The sequence below is a fragment of the Boleophthalmus pectinirostris genome, unplaced genomic scaffold (genome assembly GCF_026225935.1).
Source record: "Boleophthalmus pectinirostris isolate CB_2022bp ecotype Guang Dong unplaced genomic scaffold, ASM2622593v1 HiC_scaffold_23, whole genome shotgun sequence".
NCBI lineage: Eukaryota > Metazoa > Chordata > Actinopteri > Gobiiformes > Gobiidae > Boleophthalmus > Boleophthalmus pectinirostris.
Window position 1 is genome coordinate 30,267,395 of NW_026571207.1, and position 19,529 is coordinate 30,286,923.

General features: G+C 36.2%; 1 protein-coding gene across 1 annotated transcript; it reads left to right on the forward strand.

Moving 5' to 3' along the window:
* The first annotated feature begins 523 nt into the window (after nt 1-523).
* Nucleotides 524-19,193, forward strand: cab39l1 (calcium binding protein 39, like 1). Its single transcript, XM_055159162.1, has 9 exons — nt 524-864; nt 1,361-1,503; nt 1,582-1,746; nt 1,900-2,018; nt 4,467-4,635; nt 5,775-5,834; nt 8,580-8,645; nt 9,966-10,109; nt 12,288-19,193. Exons 2-9 carry the CDS (start codon nt 1,387-1,389, stop codon nt 12,486-12,488), a joined length of 1,041 nt encoding a protein of 346 aa, XP_055015137.1. The 5' UTR covers nt 524-864; nt 1,361-1,386; the 3' UTR covers nt 12,489-19,193.
* Nucleotides 19,194-19,529: the final 336 nt, after the last annotated feature.

The following is a 19,529-nucleotide window of genomic DNA, read 5'->3' on the forward strand; positions in this document are numbered from 1 at the left end:
ATTTGAAGGAAATTTGTATTTGTAATGTATTTATACAATTAGGCTTTACTAATGACTGAAAGGCATTCGTGAGTCTTACCATACCATTTTTGTGTTTTTTGGAAATTGGATATATCCATGAACATTAACAGTTACACAGTACTTCAGTTCAGTTGGCCAATTAATAGATAATAATGATTAATAGATTAATAGATAGGGTTAATAGAAAAATAATGATTTAATTTGTTGCATGCCTACTTGAGTAATATTGAAAGTATAATAGTAAACTTATCTGTTGCCTATTTAAGAGGAATTTTCGCTCATGTTTTTTATCATTTAAATGGAAATTGCATCACTTTAGTTTCGGTAAAAAAAAAAAAAAAAAAAAGTTACCAAAAAAAACAAACTACTAACCAATCCACCCAAAACGAAACGAACCCGAGCCGCCTAGAAGGTGTGGCTACGTGGGTCTTTTCTTGATTCCGATTGGCCCAGAGCTCTGTCAGTCATTGTGCGGAGCAAAAACAGACCCGCCCCTTGTCCCTGGGATGATCAGAGGACAGACCGTAGTTTCTGCACTGGGAACAGGGAAATAAGTTGTCAGACAGGCTCTCACTTCACATCCAGGCTGCCAGCAAGTTAGGTGACAGTCGGGCAAGAGTTCAGACCTCAACCTACATGGGAAATTAAAGTTATGAAGGTCGCTAGTTCGTGTAAATAGTCGCTACGGTTAGTTAGTTAGTTACGGCGTTAGATCTAGGCTACTACTAGTGTTCAGATATCAGATAAAACTTGGACCAAAACGGGGCGAAAAGAAAGTGGATAAACTCGATAACCAAGGTTTAGCCACAGCCTGCTTCTAGCCTTCAACCCCTATTTCAGTCGGTAAGTGTGATTGCTAACAACATTTTCATCACTTTTTACAGCCACTTTTGCGCTACGTTGTTGTGGTTACTGATGCGGCTAATGCTAACTAGGTCACAAGCTAGTTAAAACTTACTAAAATGTTGCTGCTAATGCTACTTTTACGTCCTTTTTGGTTCCATTTGACATTTAAGTCAACAGAGAAGTTGGTGGATTGTTCTGCTTAGCTACACGAACACTATAATAACATTGCAAAAGCAGCATGCAATTGTAAAGTTTGTGCAGAATCGTTCAGTACGGAAAAAAGTATCTAGTTAGCAGTCGTTGATAACTAGCTAGGGATGTTGTTATTGCTTTTAGGACTGGAACTCAATACATGCAGTCAGCTGAACTAATTGGTCTTTTTTGTAGGACAGCGTTTAAAAAGTCATTTCCTGGTGCACACAACTACAGGAAGTTGGTTGTTTAATTCATTTGTCCTGTTTTGTTTCATCAACGCTGATTTGTTTCATCTCAGGGCTTGGGTTACCTGTCTTCCTCGCCATGCCTTTCCCTTTTGGCAAATCTCAGAAAAGTCCAGCTGAAACCGTGAGGACTTTAAAGGACAATGTTGCCCACTTAGAAAAGCTGGACAGTGGAGACTCAAAAAAGTCTGAAAAGGTAAGTTATGTTCTGATATAGTATGGTTATTACACAGGTAAAAGCTTGCAGAATTGTAAACTGTATCTGTTTTTTAAGGTTGTAGAGGATATTTCGAAAAACCTTGCCTCACTAAAAGAGGTGCTCTGTGGAACTGGCGACAAGGAGCCCCAAACTGAAGCCGTAGCCCAACTTGCCCAGGAATTATACAACACCAATCTACTCATATCTCTCATTGAAAACCTCCATAGGATTGATTTTGAGGTAAGTACAGAGGCACTTTCTTTGTTGCATTGTGTAAAAATTATTGATCATTCTGGGCTGACACTGATGGCGAGATTGAATGGAAGCCCCTAAAGCAAAACTGTCTGTGCGTGTGCTTTGAAAGTTGGTTAGTAAAGCTCTTTTCTGTTACAGGGGAAGAAGGATGTGGTACATTTGTTCAGTAACATTGTAAGACGGCAGATTGGCACCCGCACACCCACGATAGAATACATCTCTTCACATACACAGATCCTGTTCATGCTTTTAAATGGGTAAGTTCACGTTTTACACTGCTAGTTTGTACTTCTATGTAAACACTGGTATTGCTGGTTGATACTAAGGAATAGATTTGATTCTTTGATTTGATTGACATTATTTAGACAATATACAGTCACGTTATTCTTAACATTAAATAATAGTACTTTCTTTTATATTACCATGAGGACGTACATCTGTTGTATCTCATTGTTGTTCATGGGCGTATACTAATCTGTGTGTACTGGTTCTGATACAGCTCAAGATCATTCTAAAGCTATTCAGGAAAGGTTAATTTCTGTCCTGTGAATGTGACTTTTTTAGTATCGATACTTTCAAATGAGTATCTTGTTCGTATTGATTAGTATTAGTATTAGTATTTTTGATATTTTTGACAACCCTAGTTATACAAATGCATTTTTCCTCTCTGGTATAATCACTTTAGCTTGGAGTGCTTTTTGCCATAGCCCAGAATGTGTTTCAACAACTCTCTTTGGAGCGAGCGGGGACATGTTGCATTTACCTGTGGGTTACGATGACAAGAGATAGTTGTTTTGTGTGAGCGAATCAAAGTCATTCCAATCTGCTTAAATGAAATTCCCATTTGAAAACCAGATCAAAAGCCTTAGTCAGCCTGTCCTTAAATGTTTATATAATTATTGCTACGCATTTAATTCCCAAGGATTTTTCATATGACATGATTCATTGATAAGGATTTAGTGCAAAACCTGATTGGCCACACCTCAGTGTAGTAGCATGCACATACAGAACATATTGCTCAAATTCTAGCTAAAACTGGACTTAAAAATGCATGCTAGAATGAACTGTGGGAGCACAATCTAACTGCTGAGTTGAGCTAAGCATGCTCCAGAGTTGCACATATGTAAACAAAGGCAAGTTAAGAGACCTATTAGAGGTTTTAGACAGTCAGAGATGCACATAAATTATTCAGCTGCTGACTGGTGATTTTGTTGGTTGAGCTCTTGATGAGGGCTGCAAGGTTAATCAAATCAAAATCTCAATTTGAAGGATGCAGTTTTAAAGAACCATTATTTACTCTGCTAACAACAAAATGTTGTCTTATTCAGGATGAACTGTTAACTCTGTCATTTAATTCATATTTAAAATGACAGGTTCTGATGATCCTCTAATTTTGACTTGGTGGGATCATACCTTTACCTTGTAAATATACAGTAAATTATAGTTTTACACATCACAGCAATTTGTGAAGAAAAGTTGAAAAATATGTTGAAAACAGATTACAGGAAGTAGAGTGCTCTATATTGATGAGATTACACTTGGGAGAATTCTGTCCAAATGTACTGTATCCTATTATTGTTATTCTTAAAACATAAATTGCAAATCTAACAGCAAGATAATGCATGTCAGAAAAACCACAAGTAGATATTTTTTTTCCAAATATAAAGCCCTACTCTTGAAAACATGACATAACGTACTGCAGAATAGTTTTGTTTATGTTATCATGCATTACCGTAATTAGATCAAGAGGTGTAGTTTAAAGCTTTTCTGACTTCACTTCCCATGCATATGTTACAAAAGACAATGACATTATAATATCCTTCTTTTTTAACAAATGCTCACAGTTATTGAGTAAACAAACCTAAGATGAGCTCTGTTGAACTTTTGAGTTATGACCACAGTCACACAAACGTGTTTGTCCACAAATTCTCCATTCTAGTGTATATTGTATTACCACTGAGTTTTTGACTATTGAGGACTCTGTCCAGTGTAATGTGAACATTTGTTTTGAAATGTCAAATGAAAAAGCCCAGTTCTTTATCATGATCCATACAATACAGTATAAGTGTCAGGTTACAGAAAGGGATTATAGGTCACATTTTGTTAACACATCAAGTTCTGCTTTGATATTATGATATGATGATATTATTATATGATATTATTGATGTCACGTGGAATAGGGTAACGTATTTAAAATTAATTTTGTTCTTGCAAAACAAATGAGTTTTATGTGTCGTAGTGTCTAGCTCAATTTTGATACTAAAGAATAGACCTGATACTTAGGACCGATTTCAATACCATGGTGATTGATAATAAGAGACTCTTTATTTAGACAATATAATGTGATTTGTAACATTAAATAATAGTGCTTTCTTTTATATTACCATAGCCTTATATCTGTTTAATCCCCCAGTGGTCCAGGTAGGTTCCATAGTGGCCCATGGGCATATACTAGTCTGTGGGCTCTTATACTTGTTCTGATACAGCTCAAGATCATTCTAAAGTTATTCGGGCAAGGTTAATTTCTGTCCTGTAAATGTGACTTTTTTAATATCAAAATCTGCCCAAATGAGTGTGCAGTCTGATGCTAGTTTTAGTATTGATTTGTATCTGAGTTTCAATACTTTTGACAACCCTAATGTGTATTCACTTGTATATTTTTATATTAATAACAGTTAATTGTGCTTTTTGGTTTGGTTTATCAGCTACGACAGTCCAGAGGTGGCCCTGAACTGCGGGATGATGCTGAGGGAGTGTCTGCGTCATGAACCTTTGGCCAAAACTGTGCTTCTGTCCGAGGAGTTTTATAACTTCTTCAGATACGTCGAACTCTCCACCTTCGACATTGCATCAGATGCTTTCGCCTCCTTTAAGGTACACAAACACTGACTTTGTTCACATGCAACCCTAAATCTAATTATTATGATTCATCGATCTTTAAGATTATTTAAATGACATGTGAACTACAAAATCTGATGTGATTAATCAGAGGCCTCAAGTTCTGGTGGAAATTTGATGATTTTGCCCTTTACATGGATTTTAATAGTCTTATAATTCAAATAATCTGATAATCATTTTATTTTCAGTGCACATATAACTCATCCATTGACTATCACACAATTAAAGATCACATATTGTGTTTAAGTCTGCTATATAGTTAAAATGTGCAACACCTGTGGAACATTATGTTATTATTTACACATTTTAAATTGCAATAGTCATCTAAAACAACTTAATTAAAGAAAGTAGTAATGGTAATAATCGTATAATAAACTACCGCTTTAGAAAGATGTAGAACCCAATGGGAGCTGACATTGCGGTAAATATCACCACGAACAAAGTCGGAGTTATGGATTTCTTGGGGAGGTGTGTAAATGGCTCATATCACACACACCACAGAAAGCTGCCAAAAAAACCCAAAAAACAAAATAACTACAGTACGCTACACTGCTGAATGATACACATATCACTGATTAAAAAAGTAAATTTTCTTTGCAATATGACATCTTGAAAATAAGTGATTAAAGATTACTCAAACCAGCGTGAATCACTGCAAATACAACTTCCAGAGGGTAAACAAAAAGGAGGAACAGCTATAACATGACTAAAAGCTATGAAAAATCAATTTTGTATTATAGGTGTCCTTTAAAGAAAGTCTTCTTCTTGTGCATTTTCAGCAGGCTGGGTGCCTCCAGACATATTGCTGCTTTCACAGGTTGCTTTTGGTACTGCAGTAGATTAAAGGCAGTCCATAAATGTTCAATATTTCATTCAGGGGCGGAGCTTCATGTTTTATTTTTTCCATTTTTAATTTTTTTTTTTTTTTTTTTCCAAATTTTTATTTACCTTGAATCCCCACAATTAAATGTATGCTTTGGTATATGACCTACTTGTTATTATTATACTTCTTATTTTCATTTGCATTTGAATAATATTCTTTGAAAGGTCCTGTAAATTTATTTATTTTTTTACCTGCTATCTTGTCTCTAAATGTGGTTCTTTTGTTACCACAGGATCTCCTCACAAGACACAAAATCATGTGTGCAGATTTCCTGGAGAACAACTATGACAGGGTAGGTCCTGTAACTTTGTTTTTAATGTAACGTAATATTCCTCTAGAGTTTCTTATTTTTTAACATGAATGATAATAAACAACAAACTTCCCCAACCACTATTTTCAAACATCAATTATTTCACAATAATTTAAACTTTTGAAGTTGTTCTATATAAATAACTCCTCTGATTGAGAGTCCACCACTTGCTTGTTTCCATGAAGAACGGTTTTCCTATATCGAATGTTCCACAGCATGGCAGCCCACTCAGAGAACGAATGCATGTTTTAATTCATTTGCTTTAACAAGTGCTATAACAGCACTTGCAATTGAACAAAAAATATAAGATGGATAAGTCTAATGCTATACTGTGGAGTTTTGAGGAAATACAGTCGTGGACAAAATTGTTGGTACCCCTCCGGCAGTGAAAGAAAAGTCTACAATCATCACTGAAATAACCTGAAACTGAGAAAAGCAATAATAAATAAAAAAATACTGAAAATTGCCTCATGAAAATCAAACATAGCTTTTTACCTGTGGTTAAACAAAATTATAAAAAAAAAACAAATAATGAAACTGGCCTGGACAAAAATGATGGTAACCTTAACGTAATATTTTGTTGCACAAGTTTTGAGGCAAACTGCAAGCAAACGGTTTCTGTAATTATCAATGACACTGTGCTGGTCAACTGGTATTCTGGCCAACTTCTCATGAGCAAACTGCTCTAATTGTCTCAGGTTTGAAGGGTTCCTTCTCCAGACAGCATGTTTCAACTCATTTCACAGATGTTCAATAAAACTGAGATCTGGGCTCACAGAAGAACACTTCAGAACAGTCCAATGTTTTGTTGTTAGCCATTGTTGGGTGTATTTCGCTGTGTGTTTTTGGTCATTATCCTGTTGGAAGTCCCATGGCCTATGACTGAGACCAACTTTCTGACAGTAGTCAGCACATTTCATTCCAAAATACCTTGACAGTTTTGAGATTTTGTTGTACTTTGCAAAGATTTCAAGACACCCTGTGCCAGATGCAGCAACAGCCCCAGAACATGACCAAGCCTCCTCTGTGCTTCACAGCAGGGACAATGTTCTTTTCTTTGTGTGATTCATTTTTGCATCTGTGAACATGGAGCTGATGTGTCTTGCTAAAGAGCTCTAGTTTTGCCTCATCTGTCCAAAGGACATTCTCCCAGAAGCTTTGTGGCTTGTCAATATGCATCATGGCATATTCCAGTATCACTTTTTATGATTTGCTCTCAACAGTGGTGTCCTCACATGAAATCCACTTTGGCTCAAACAGTGATGGTGCGATCTGACACTGATATACCTTGCCCTTCAAGTTCACATTTAATTTGTTTGGAGGTTGTTCTGGGCTCTTTGGTTCCATTTGTATGATCCATCTCTTCAATTTGTCATAAATTTTCCTCCTGCAGCCAGGACCAGGGAGGTTGGCTACAGTCCTGTGGACCTTAAACTTCTGAATAACATGTGTAACTGTAATCACAGGAACATCAAACTGCTTGGAGATGGTCTTATTGTCTTTATCTTTAACCTGCTTGCCTATCATTTTCTTACTAGTCTGCTGACACAGTTCTCTTCTTCTCTTTCTCTGGTTCATGTTCAGTGTTGTCTCCATCATGTCTCCAAACAGAACAATGACACATGTCTCCCTTTAAACAGGCAGAGTGACTGAGGACAAGTTTGAAGACACCTGTGATGCAGATTAGAGACACACCTAAGTTTAACATGTCCCTATTGTTCAGTTACTTACAATCTTTTCTAGGGGTACCATCATTTTTGTCCAGGCCAGTTTCATTATTTATTTATTTTTTTAATAATTCTGTTGAACAACAATTCAAAAACAGTGTCTGATTTTCATTGTTTATTTTTCTGGATTTTTTTCTTTATTACTGTTTTTCTTAGTTTCAAGTTATTTCAGTGAAAATGTTTGATTTTTCTTTCATTACCAGAGGGGTACCAACAATTTTGTCCACGTCTGTAGCATCTCCATGGAGACAAGCAGGTGGCGGACCATCTACAGAAAAGTTACACTGTGAACTGTCAGGACGATTGTTTGGTATTGCCCCAAAATATCTCCATGAATCACTTGGAGAACTGCAGCAAAGTTATAAATTGGATCTTGGGGTCAGACAGTCTCCAGAACTATAAAACATTTTTTTTTATATCCAAGGCTAATTTTGTTGAAGTGTATTGAATCTTACATCTGTGTAACTATCATAGACAAAACCTGATGGATGACCCAATGGGCAAAGGTTAATAGAAAATATGTTGTCTGTTCTAGAAAAGACAGAAATGTGTGTTTGCTTTAGAACATTCAGTTGTAGTAGAAATTGGAAATTAATGTCTAAAAACAAACTTTAATGGCACATCCACCGTCTTTGCTATCACAGTGCAAAAATAGTCCATAGAGATGCATTATAAGCCATTATTAACCGAAAGAATATAAAAAATAAAACAGAAATTAATTAGCCAACAAGCTGCTAAACTGCTGGGCCACTACTGGTACATTTATCATTCTGCTCTGTCAACATCTTAAACATCTTAAAAACTCCACTGGTTTAACATTAAGATAACTTTAACATTGTGGTTTGACGATACAACCCCGATCTCTATTCACAGTTTAGTAACAATCAATACAATGCATACATCATTAATGCATAAAACCAGACCTGTATTAAACTCACATATAAACAGCTTTTTTCAATCTAATTATCTGCCATTGTAACCTTGTGTGTTTCTTTCTCAGGTGTTTACAGAGTACGAAAAGCTCCTCCATTCAGACAACTACGTGACCAAACGCCAGTCTTTAAAGGTATTCAGTTTGATTTATAGAAAATATGCGTACAAAAAGTAACAATAAGGAGCAATAAACTGTTCATTTCTGTCCTGTATTATGCAAAATTGACTTTTGTGAGCTTTAAGCAATGTTACAATGTTGTTACCTCCTCAAAAACAAAGCTGAACTTGTATTTTGTTTCACTTGCACATGTTTGCATAATTCTTTATTAGTCTGTCTATATCCCCAAAGCTCAAAATGCTTTGTTCCACCTTGTGATGTCATGAATCTGTAGTTTTCAAATTAACAGCTACCTTTTACGTTTGGTTTCAGTAATGATTCAAATGATTCTAGTGAAGGCGTATGGGGTTTAAAAACACAGTGGAGCACTTCCTGTTTTATCACATGACATCACAAGATGAAACAGTGTGGAGTGTTTTCAGTGTGAGAGAAGAACTAAGCCTTAATATCCAGGCTTTGTGTGTTAAATGTGTAAATGAAACAAAACACAACTCCAGGTATGTTTGTGACAGGAAAACAAAATTATGACATAGATCAGAAAATGACATAATATAGGCCCTTTAATGCTCTGTTCCCTGGTTGGCTGCATGTCTTTAATGAAAAGAATAAAAGTCATTCTGATTCTAAACCTAAATAAATAAATAAATCGCCCAGCCCTTGCTATTATGTACCAAACCTGCTAACCCTGTATTAGTTAAACCGTTAATGTTCCCTTAAGAACAGATGCCATTATAGTTCATTACCTCTTCCAGACTGCATTATTATTATCACATTCAATCCATAGACTGCATAGATGAATGGACATAGCCACCCCGACGGCTATGTCCATTTATATATGTAGTCTATGCATTGAGGTCGAGTCCAAATAGGAAGTGACCATGGGGGTGCTTTGGGCTCCATTGACTCTGGCTCCAATTCACTTTAAACTGAGATTGCCACCCCTCTCTTTTATTTCACTAATTTGTCCGCAAATAAATTTCCATAAATTCCTAATACGTAAGTGGCTCCAAATTAGGTTTAAACAAACTTGACCCACAGGGGAAATTACTTGGACACAGTAGCTCACACATCACAAGAGAGAGACTGGTGTCAAATAATTATATAAATGTACAAGTAAATAGAAATAAAGTATAAGATAATATTGTATATATCTCAGCTATATACAAGAGGTCATAAGGAGAAACAGCGTAAAGATGATATGATGATTGAAATTAATTCTATAACTGCTAGAGCTTCATTTGGCTGGGGCCAAAGGCTATAGGTGACATCACACTCCCTTAGTCCAGTTCTTTATGCAGTCTGTGGTAGAATTCTTTGTTATTTTGTGTTTTGTAGCTTCTCGGGGAACTCCTCCTCGACAGACACAACTTCACTGTGATGACGAAGTACATCAGCCGAGCAGAAAACCTGAAGCTCATGATGAACCTGCTCCGAGACAACAGCCGAAACATCCAGTTTGAAGCATTCCACGTTTTTAAGGTTATACACGCTTTTATATAGACACTGTTGGAAATATGGTCGCAACAACTGAAGGTGCACTGCATAACATTTCTAGTGGAGTGTCTATCACCTGCTTGTCTCCATGGAGATGTTGCTTTGTCTAGAATGTTCCACAGTATATATTACACCTATCTATTACTAGAGGGACAAGCAGGTTACAGCATTATGCTACATTACAATTCAGATCTGTGGAGAGTCAGCCCTATTCACAGGAAGGAATTACTGTATTTTCGAGCAATAGAAACATCCGTAATGAATAAATTCTAGATGGATATGTTTACTGTCATACCATGGAAAGTTCCAGGCATGGCAATAACATCTCCATAGAGACAAGCAGGTATTGGACCCGTCACCAGAAAAATTGAGCAGTACACCTCTATTAGAACTGTTGTTCAGATGTCTTTTAGGCTGGGTAAACCCCAGAACTAAACCTGGACGAGACTAGGACAAAACTAGTTCTAGAACTGGAGTTAAAGTTTATTATATATATTATACTAAAGTTTATTTTTTTATTCACAGCAACATTTTAAGCTCTGGTACCACTGTTTTTGTGGTTTCACTATTGTGGAGATGGTAGCTTGTGTGGCAAATCCGAGATAGGCCAATAGTGGCGGACCACGCAGTTGTCATCAGGGTAAATAAGAAAAAGAAAAATGACATTAAGAAACTGCAAAATCATTGAACCTTCTGAAAGTTTTAATGTTATGTCCCTATCTGCGAGACTTGTGATACAAATAAGCAGCTCTTCACTAGCTAGGACCACGCCAACAACGACATAGTGCAAAGAAGTTTATTGATAATGTACGAAGCGAGGCAGAGATGGCTGGGTTGAGACTATGGGTGGGGGCTCCGTCTCAATCTACAATTGGCCCAGCCGGAACGGGACCCCTCTTTTAGGGGTCTTATGACTGAAAGACAAACTAGGGGATGGGAGGGTGGGGTTGAGTTAGCCGAGACAAACTGGGATGATGGGAAAGGCTGCTACATATAAGCTTCTGGGAAATTAGAGGTGTGGTCGAGGTGAGTTGTGGTTCGCTGGTGAGAGGAGAGGGCGGCTGAGGCGTGGTCCTGCTCCTGAATCTCAGTTAATCATATTAACTACATTTATTGGAATGTCCCAAAATTAGACACTTTAAAATTATTCTGCTACACTCTATGCTGATCTATGAATCTGATGTGAGATGTGTGGCGGTACTAAAATATTGACAGTCAGTCATTTCTAGGGCCACAGTAGATTGCGCTTAATCCAAATAGATTTTAGGATTGTGACTGAATTTTCAGTGAGCCTAATGTTAAACCAGTGGAGAGATTAAGATGCTAAATACTAGACTTCATTACATATATACAATGTTTCTTATCTAAACATGCAACTCTGCACCCATGAACTGTATATATAAATGGACATAGCTAAACCGCTAGCTGCTGCATTCCATATAGGAAGTGGACATGGGCATGCTTTCGGCCCCATCGACTCTGGCTCCAATTGACTACACATTGAAAAATTTTCACCCCTCTCTCTGTAACTGCTGCTGTGAGCCTCGTCATTTTGGTCTTAAAATATTCCTATTAATCCACTCTACATGATCCTGCTGTTTTAATTTCACTATTTTATCTGTAAATAAATTCCTATTCCTAATATGAATCTTGACTCCAAATTCACCCTATAACTGCTAACCTCTATGAGCTTCATTTAACTGAAGCCAAACGCTATGGGTGACGTCACACTTCCCTAGTCTACTTCTTTATACAGTCTATGGTTGTTCCATTGTGCTGTCGTTTACTTTTTAACATTGTTTGGCTAATACATCTCTGGTGAGGTCTGCACTACTGACAGAAACATGGTGACTTTCCATGGTCTGACTTTTAATACTGTGTGAGTTGTGTGGTCCTCTGTGTTTTTTTTTATTTTTTATTTATTTATTTTTTTTACTGATTGGCATTTTTTCTCTTAATTATTTTAGTACTTTTATTGTCTTAATAAGAACTACTGAAGTTAAATAGAGCTTTATTTTATATTCCCATTGTATTGTTTAATATGTATTGTGCAGCACTTTGGAAACAGTTTTGTTTATGAAATGTGCTATATAAAGTGGATTAGATTTAACTCTGCACCTCAAACCCTCAGCTGACGTTTGACCTCTGTTTTTCCATGTTCAGGTTTTTGTGGCAAACCCGAACAAGACCCAGCCCGTAATGGACATCCTGCTGAAGAACCAGGCCAAACTGGTGGAGTTCCTAAGTCACTTCCAGACGGATCGCTCCGAGGACGAGCAGTTCTGTGACGAGAAGAACTACCTGATCAAACAGATCCAGTACCTGAAGAAAGCCCCCACCCCAGAGGATACCCCAGGATCTTAGTGCCCTTTGGGTCATAGTGTCCTCTGGGAAAAACAACGTCAACATGGTATAAAGGACTTCAGAATGTTATCTTGGTTTGAGAAGTTAGGATTAGTAGATATAATTACATAATTATTTTACTTAAATTTTTTGGTATATATTTGTGATCAGTGACTTCATTTCTCTCATTTTAAACGTGTGTGTCTGCCAGAGGGATGGAATTTGAAATAAGAACAAAGAAAAGCCATATCATATATCGCAAAATTTTCCAATATCATGCAGCCCTAATTCAGATTTCTCCACTTCTTTATACAGTCTATAAAAGAAACCTATTTACAGCTGATTGGGTCAAAACATTATTCACTTTAACCAAACCAAGATTATTCTTAAGTCCTTTTATCTCATGTAGATTTTCTGTTTTTGCTACCAGGTTTTAGAGTGGTGGTTTTCGCTGCGTACAGAGTTTAAAAGACACGCTTTAATATTGTTGTTGTTATTATTATTATTATTGAATATTATATTAACTATAGGAAAAGCCTTACTTCCTTTTGCTTGTGTTTTAGCTTGGATGTGGAGGTTAATTTCCATCCGGCAACTTGAGTGGGCCAAGAACTCTTTAATTTCAAAGCATTCTTAAACCGTAGAATATTTAAAAAATACCTTTGTCCAGTTAAAGGTGCACTATATTATTTCTAAGGTGGAGGTGGACTTTCTTGTCTCCATGGAGATGTTATTTATTTGCCTGGAATGTACCACACTATGTCATTAAACATCCCTCTTGCGTTTGTTCAAATACAGGTGTTTTATAGCACAAAAGTACCTTGAACTCGTACCACGTACAGGCTCACTTCTTCACAGATCTGACCATTAACCTGTCTCCATTGTGATTACCACGTTTATATCCATACTGAGCAATAATCAAGGCAAAACGGTAATATCTCCATGGAGACAAGCAGGTGATGGATCCTCCACCAGAAAAGTTGCGCAGTGCACCTTTAATATGGGGCATCAAACTGTTACTTTCTCATTCACAGCCAATATAATGATGTTCTTAAAGGCCTGATTCTGCTATGTTTTAAAATTTAGCGGTGATAGAACAGATGTTATTTTTCTAATGTATCTATTTGGTAAACTGTTGAAAAGGTGTAGTTTCTTTCCGCACATTGCTTATAGTGTAACATAAGTATATAGACTAGGTTTGGTGTATTTTGCCTTTTTTTGATAGTTCTCTTTGTTGTACAGGGACATTGTTGATCTATACAGACGAGATGAGCGCAGAGTCAGAGGGTCAGCAGCACAAGGCAATAAGAAAGATCATTTTGTTTCTATGTTTTATTTTTATTTTATTATTATGATTTTTAAGGTGTACAGTTGAGTTTGGTATGGCAAATTCACATCACAAATTCATCAATAGAAAGTACCCACGAGTTTCAGAATGACTTAAAAATTAGCACCGTTACCATAGTTTTTAACAAAACCAAAAAATGTATTCTATATTTTGAAAAGTGCTCAAAATGGCGTCCATAAACAAGAGGCTCAACCCAATGAAAACAATTTCTTATTTATAGCATCCATTTTTCCTTCATGTTTTCCTTTTAACTTCAGTTTTACCATATTGAAACATTCACATACTCAGTTATTAGCTAGTGATTTTTATGCCAGATGCTCTTCCATCTGCAACACTACGAGACCAGCTTGTGATTTCTTCTTGTGGTTATTTTCTCAATGTTAGCATTTTTGACTGTTTTGTGAATCTTTTGACCATGTAAACTCTTGGGCTGAACAATTTGGAGCAAATATGTCATTTAAATTTCTTTCTGACAAGTAATGACATTGCAATTAGATAAGATTTATTTTCTGTTCAGTTCACATGCATGTTTTACACACATCTGGAAACACTCAGACTAAAATATGAACTATGAAATATGAACCAAATAATACAGGAATCCCATGCATTTCAGAACATGTTTGTAGAAGTCTGAACTACAGGCTTAGCAGGTTTTATAGTATATGATCACACCGCATTGTCCAAATTAATATTAAGTTTAGGGATGCACCTATACAGCTTTTTCTGTTCCGATACCTGTGATACTTTGGCTTTAAATATTTGCTGATTATTATCCGGTGCACTAGAAAAAAAAAATCCAAATTTGTTTTGTAATTGTTATTTATTATTTAAAGTAACTACAAATTTGGCTTTGAAAAACACAAGCTTAATATTATGAGACATTTTGGGTCATTTTAGACCAACATGGAATATTGACTGAACCGATATCTTGGAACCGATAACCAATCCATGAAATTTTTCAGTATTGTCGATATTAGTGGAGTTTGCGGGGGGCATTGTTTTGCTTGTTCAAACCATTCCAATTGCAAAGTATACCTCTCATGTACTTTTGCCATACTAAATTGAACCGTACCATAGGATTTGGTTCAAACAGTTGGTTGTTTTTAGCCGATAGTTTACAGAGCATGTTTTTGAGGTCAAATATCTCCCCACTGTGCTGTCCTCACTGGTCCATTAGCGGAAACAGGAGGCGAAAATCAAAACCAGGGACGAATCAATGTTTTGTGGAGGGGTATTTTATTTTGGTGAGGCATACAGGGTCGAAATAGAAACTAACAACGCATAGAGCTTGAGGTATCGTCCATGGCAACAAGAAAAAGACCACAATGACTGACTTTAGTATGTAGTTATTGATTTGACTAGCTGGGTAAAATGTCTTAAAGGTGCATTGTGCAACTTTTCTGGACTAGGGGCCATCACCTGCTTGTCTCCATGGAGATGTTATTGCTTTACCTGGTATGTTCCATGGCATGACATTAAACATATCTATCTAGCATTTATTCATTGTGGGTGTTCCTATTGCTCAAAATTACAATAATTCTCTCTGTGAATAAGGGTGCCTCTCCACAGATGTGACCTGTAAAGTAGCCTATAGTTGTCTCCCTTGAGATAGATAGATTTAATCTCTACTGTGCAGCGTTCTTGCCAATGCAACATCTCAACAAAGACAAGCAGGTGACGGACTCTCCACCAGAAAAGTTGCACAACGTACCTTTAATTGTGAAAAATGCTGGGTTTATATAAATCGCTCATAAATTTAAAATTTAAGACAAAGTATCCTAACTGGAAATAACCAAACAACATAGCCCTTTACCAAGGCATCACGTAGTTATTAATGCCTTTAAGTGGAACTAAATAGCCATGTTACATAGTGGAACTAAAGTGCACTATGTAACTTTTCTGTGACCTGCTTGTCTCCATGGAGATGTTCTTGCTCTGTCTGGAATGTTCCACAGTATTGCATTCCATGGAGACAAGCAGCTGATGCCACCACCAGTTGCAAATTAGATCCGCGGAGTGGCAGTACCTCTCACAGTAAAAACACATATTTTTTAAAAGTATTTTCTGCAATAAGAACACCTGTGATTTATTAAATACAAGAGAGATATGTTTAATGCCACACTGTAAGTTACATAGTGCATCTTTAAATGAGAGGAAACAAACTAGAATGTGACCCAGGACTAAACTAATCTAGGTACAAGGACTGGGGCAAAAGCTAAATCAATAATGGTGTTTGTTCAATAATAACAAATCCAAAATGGTTTCTTAAATTACTATAAAAGTGTATGTTACATAGAAGTAGTTTGCATGTCATAGTTAATGTGTTGGCTGCTTTTAGTCTATTTTCTTTATGAATACTGCCCCAACTCTAAACGTGAACAAGCACTTCATTGCAGCCAAATAGTGGGGGAATCATCTTTGTAACATAGACTTGAGTAATAATCTAAGAACAATTTCAAGTGTTTTCTGTTTAATATCCCACATATTTGTTTAGTTTCTTGAATTTTGCTCCAGTCAAACCTCAGAAATTTAAACAAAGTTGGTAGCTATTTTTAATATAATGATTAATATGATGAGCTGTATTAATTACTTAAATTTGAGAATGTTTATTTGACCAGCAACAAGGAATTTTTGTTTGAGAAGAAAGATTTGCTGAATAGATTTGAATGGCGAGAATAGACGGAGAGTGAATGAAATGTAGTCCTTACTAACATTTGCTATAACGTGTATGAGATCATCTTAAAGTGGTATGCCTGACGATTTAGTTTTTTTTCTTTTATTTTACCTTTGGTTGTGCTGAGTACAAATGTTCGCTTACAGAATTGGAATCTCAAACTTTATGCTGTGTAGCTTTAAAAATCTATTTGGATTGTTGCCTTATTTAAGCCTGCTGCTGCTGCCCCTATAATGGCATTTTGGAGATTGGAGCAATGCCTGTGCGCACAGTTCTTTAGAATATACCTCATGGGTTTTGTGTTTGCAAATGCTAATTTTTCGTCTTTACTTTCCTCTTAAATAACTGATCAGGTTTATAACAGTATGATTACGTGCAGCCTGTTTTGGCTTGCGAGATTTTGTTTTTGTTTAGTCCTCAAAGTAAATGTAAGAAAGGTAAGAAGAAGTGATTAGGATCTGAGCGAGTTTGATAAAGTAAGATGGTTCAAAGCATCTCCAAAACTGCAGCTATGATTGAGTGTTTAGACCTGGCTTAGTCCTGAGCTAGACCTGGGCTGGACCTGATTGAGTATAGCTCATGTGCACACCAAAAATCTGATCATTATTATTATTGATTGCAATGCAGAATATTGACATTTCACATAAATAGTTCAGTTTGATTTGTTGCAAGTAATCTCATTTTTTTGGGGATTTTTCACACCTTTTCCACACACGGCTTTGACAAGAAAAATTATGCAAAAAATAGCAACCTAATGTGACAAGATAAAATGAAAGGGAAACTACTAAAGCTAAATTGAAAGACTTATTTTAAAATTAATTTAACTTTTTCTTCCAAATACAACAGTTACGCAAAAAAAGTAACTGATTTCTCTAAGCACACAAAAAATATCTAATAACTGGGATATCTGATTATTGTAGTTATCTGACTTTTCCTGGCCATGTTACCCACTGTCTATTGGAGGTGCTTTAGTCCTGGTTTAGTTCTGAGTTAGACCTAGTTTAGTCCTGGTTTAGTCCTGGTTTAGTGCAGGTCTTTTGGGGTGTTCTAGTCTGATGTAGCGATCAAAGAAAGGATACAGTGATAGGTGATTTAAGTATGGAAAGAAGGCTGGCCCAGAATATACAGTGTGCTTAAATCATATTGTTAAACCTGATTAGTGTATTTATTAGAATTTTAAATACACATTGATTTGTATGCATGCCTAAACTTGACATATATATTTGTTCAAACTTGAACAGGGACTGCGACCTGGTTTTCCCGATGGAAAGCCAGTTTTTAACCCTTAAAAGCTCTATCGTGTGGTGCCATTTCAAATGCTAATTCATATGGACTTGCAGCACGGTGCCTTACGATGGAGGACATGCCTTATTTAAATACATTTGGTAGATTGTAAAGATCATTTCAAATTGCAGACTTCTTGATTAGTTTTTTAACCAAAGTTAATACAAGAAATTGGTGAAAAAAATTTATTCCAAGTGCTTTAATGTACCTTTTCGTACAATATTTCGGACTGACGAGGGATAAACTCAAATGTGTTTTCTTATTCATGATGGAGTGACTGATATTATTTTAATTTTTACACATTTTAGTCAATGTGACAGACAGCAACACATTTCATTCAATATATACCAATACATAATTAGTTAAAAGGCCCATATTACTCTATTTTCTGATCAATGTTTTAATGTTGCTTCCTCGTCACAAACAGACCTGGAGTTGTGTTTTGTTTCATTCACGCATGTTTACCAAAATCTGCAGATTTAAGATGTGTTCTTCTCTCAATTAGGAAACACTACAGGCAGAGCTCCACTGTGTTTTTCAACTCAATACCCCTTCACCAGAATCATTTCCAATCAAAGGTAGCTGTTTACCTGAAAACTACCGCCTCATGACATCACAAGGTGGAGCAGAGCATTTTGATCTTTGGGGATGTAGACAGACAAATAATAAAGGAGTACTCAAACATGTCTGAATGAAACAAAGCGGAACTCTGAGTATGTTTTTGTGGAGATAACATTACAACATGGCTAAAACCTCACAAAAGTGTAATATAGGACCTGTGAAAAAGCCATAACATTATATTTAGGGCTACATATTTTTCACTGGAACCCTGGTCAGTCAACATTTACGCTCACAAAATGTATGTTCAAGTTATACAAATAATCTAAAATATTGCTTGGTTTTGTTGTTAAACTGTTTAACAAAAAGGTTAATATATTTTTAAAATCCGTGAAATTATTAACAGTGCTGTGAATGCGGTACAATATAGGAGCCAGTAGTCCTGCAAAGCCTCTGCTAACAGTCTGTGGACTTTTCCTCAAGAAGCCACATTTTTAAAGTTCTCTATTTTTGCATATTTTGGTTTAATTGTCAACTACTCCAGCTATGGAAGAGTTGCAATGCACCCAAACACCTACCAGAGGGCGCTGCTGACACTACTGGCTCCTGGTTACCAGTACAAAAAGCATTTCATGTCTAAACCCTACCTCTAACTCATGATCACTGGTTAACATTTTAAAATTTTACATTTACATAGCCGTGTTTCCATTTTATTCCTGTTGCCTTTGTTTTTTTTCTTCCTTTTTTTCCAAATTTTATGGATGTTTTCTTTTTATTTACTGGGAGCAAATCTATGTACATAACTTTATAAATATTAAAGTGTGAGCCTTCATAAGAATAAAACTTTACGCAAATGTCTTAATTTTGTGGTGATGTGTGTTTTTTAGGTAAAGTTTTTTTTATTTTTTTTATCTGTACTTGTTTAACATTAAGTCAAAAGAATTACTATATATTAATAAGTTGGTACGATGGCGTTGAACCATGATAGAGAAGCAACTGTCTGGGATAGTAGTTGTTTCCATAGCATAAGAAAGTTCTCACCCAAGAGCAAAGCTTATCGTATAAACTTGTCTGTACCTTCCATCTGATCTGAACTGCCTTTTAAAACACGTAGGTAATAATGATGTAGTCTCATTACTTTCACATGGATTACAATATTTAGTATGGTATAAAAAGTGTTAAACGTGCATTGTGTAAC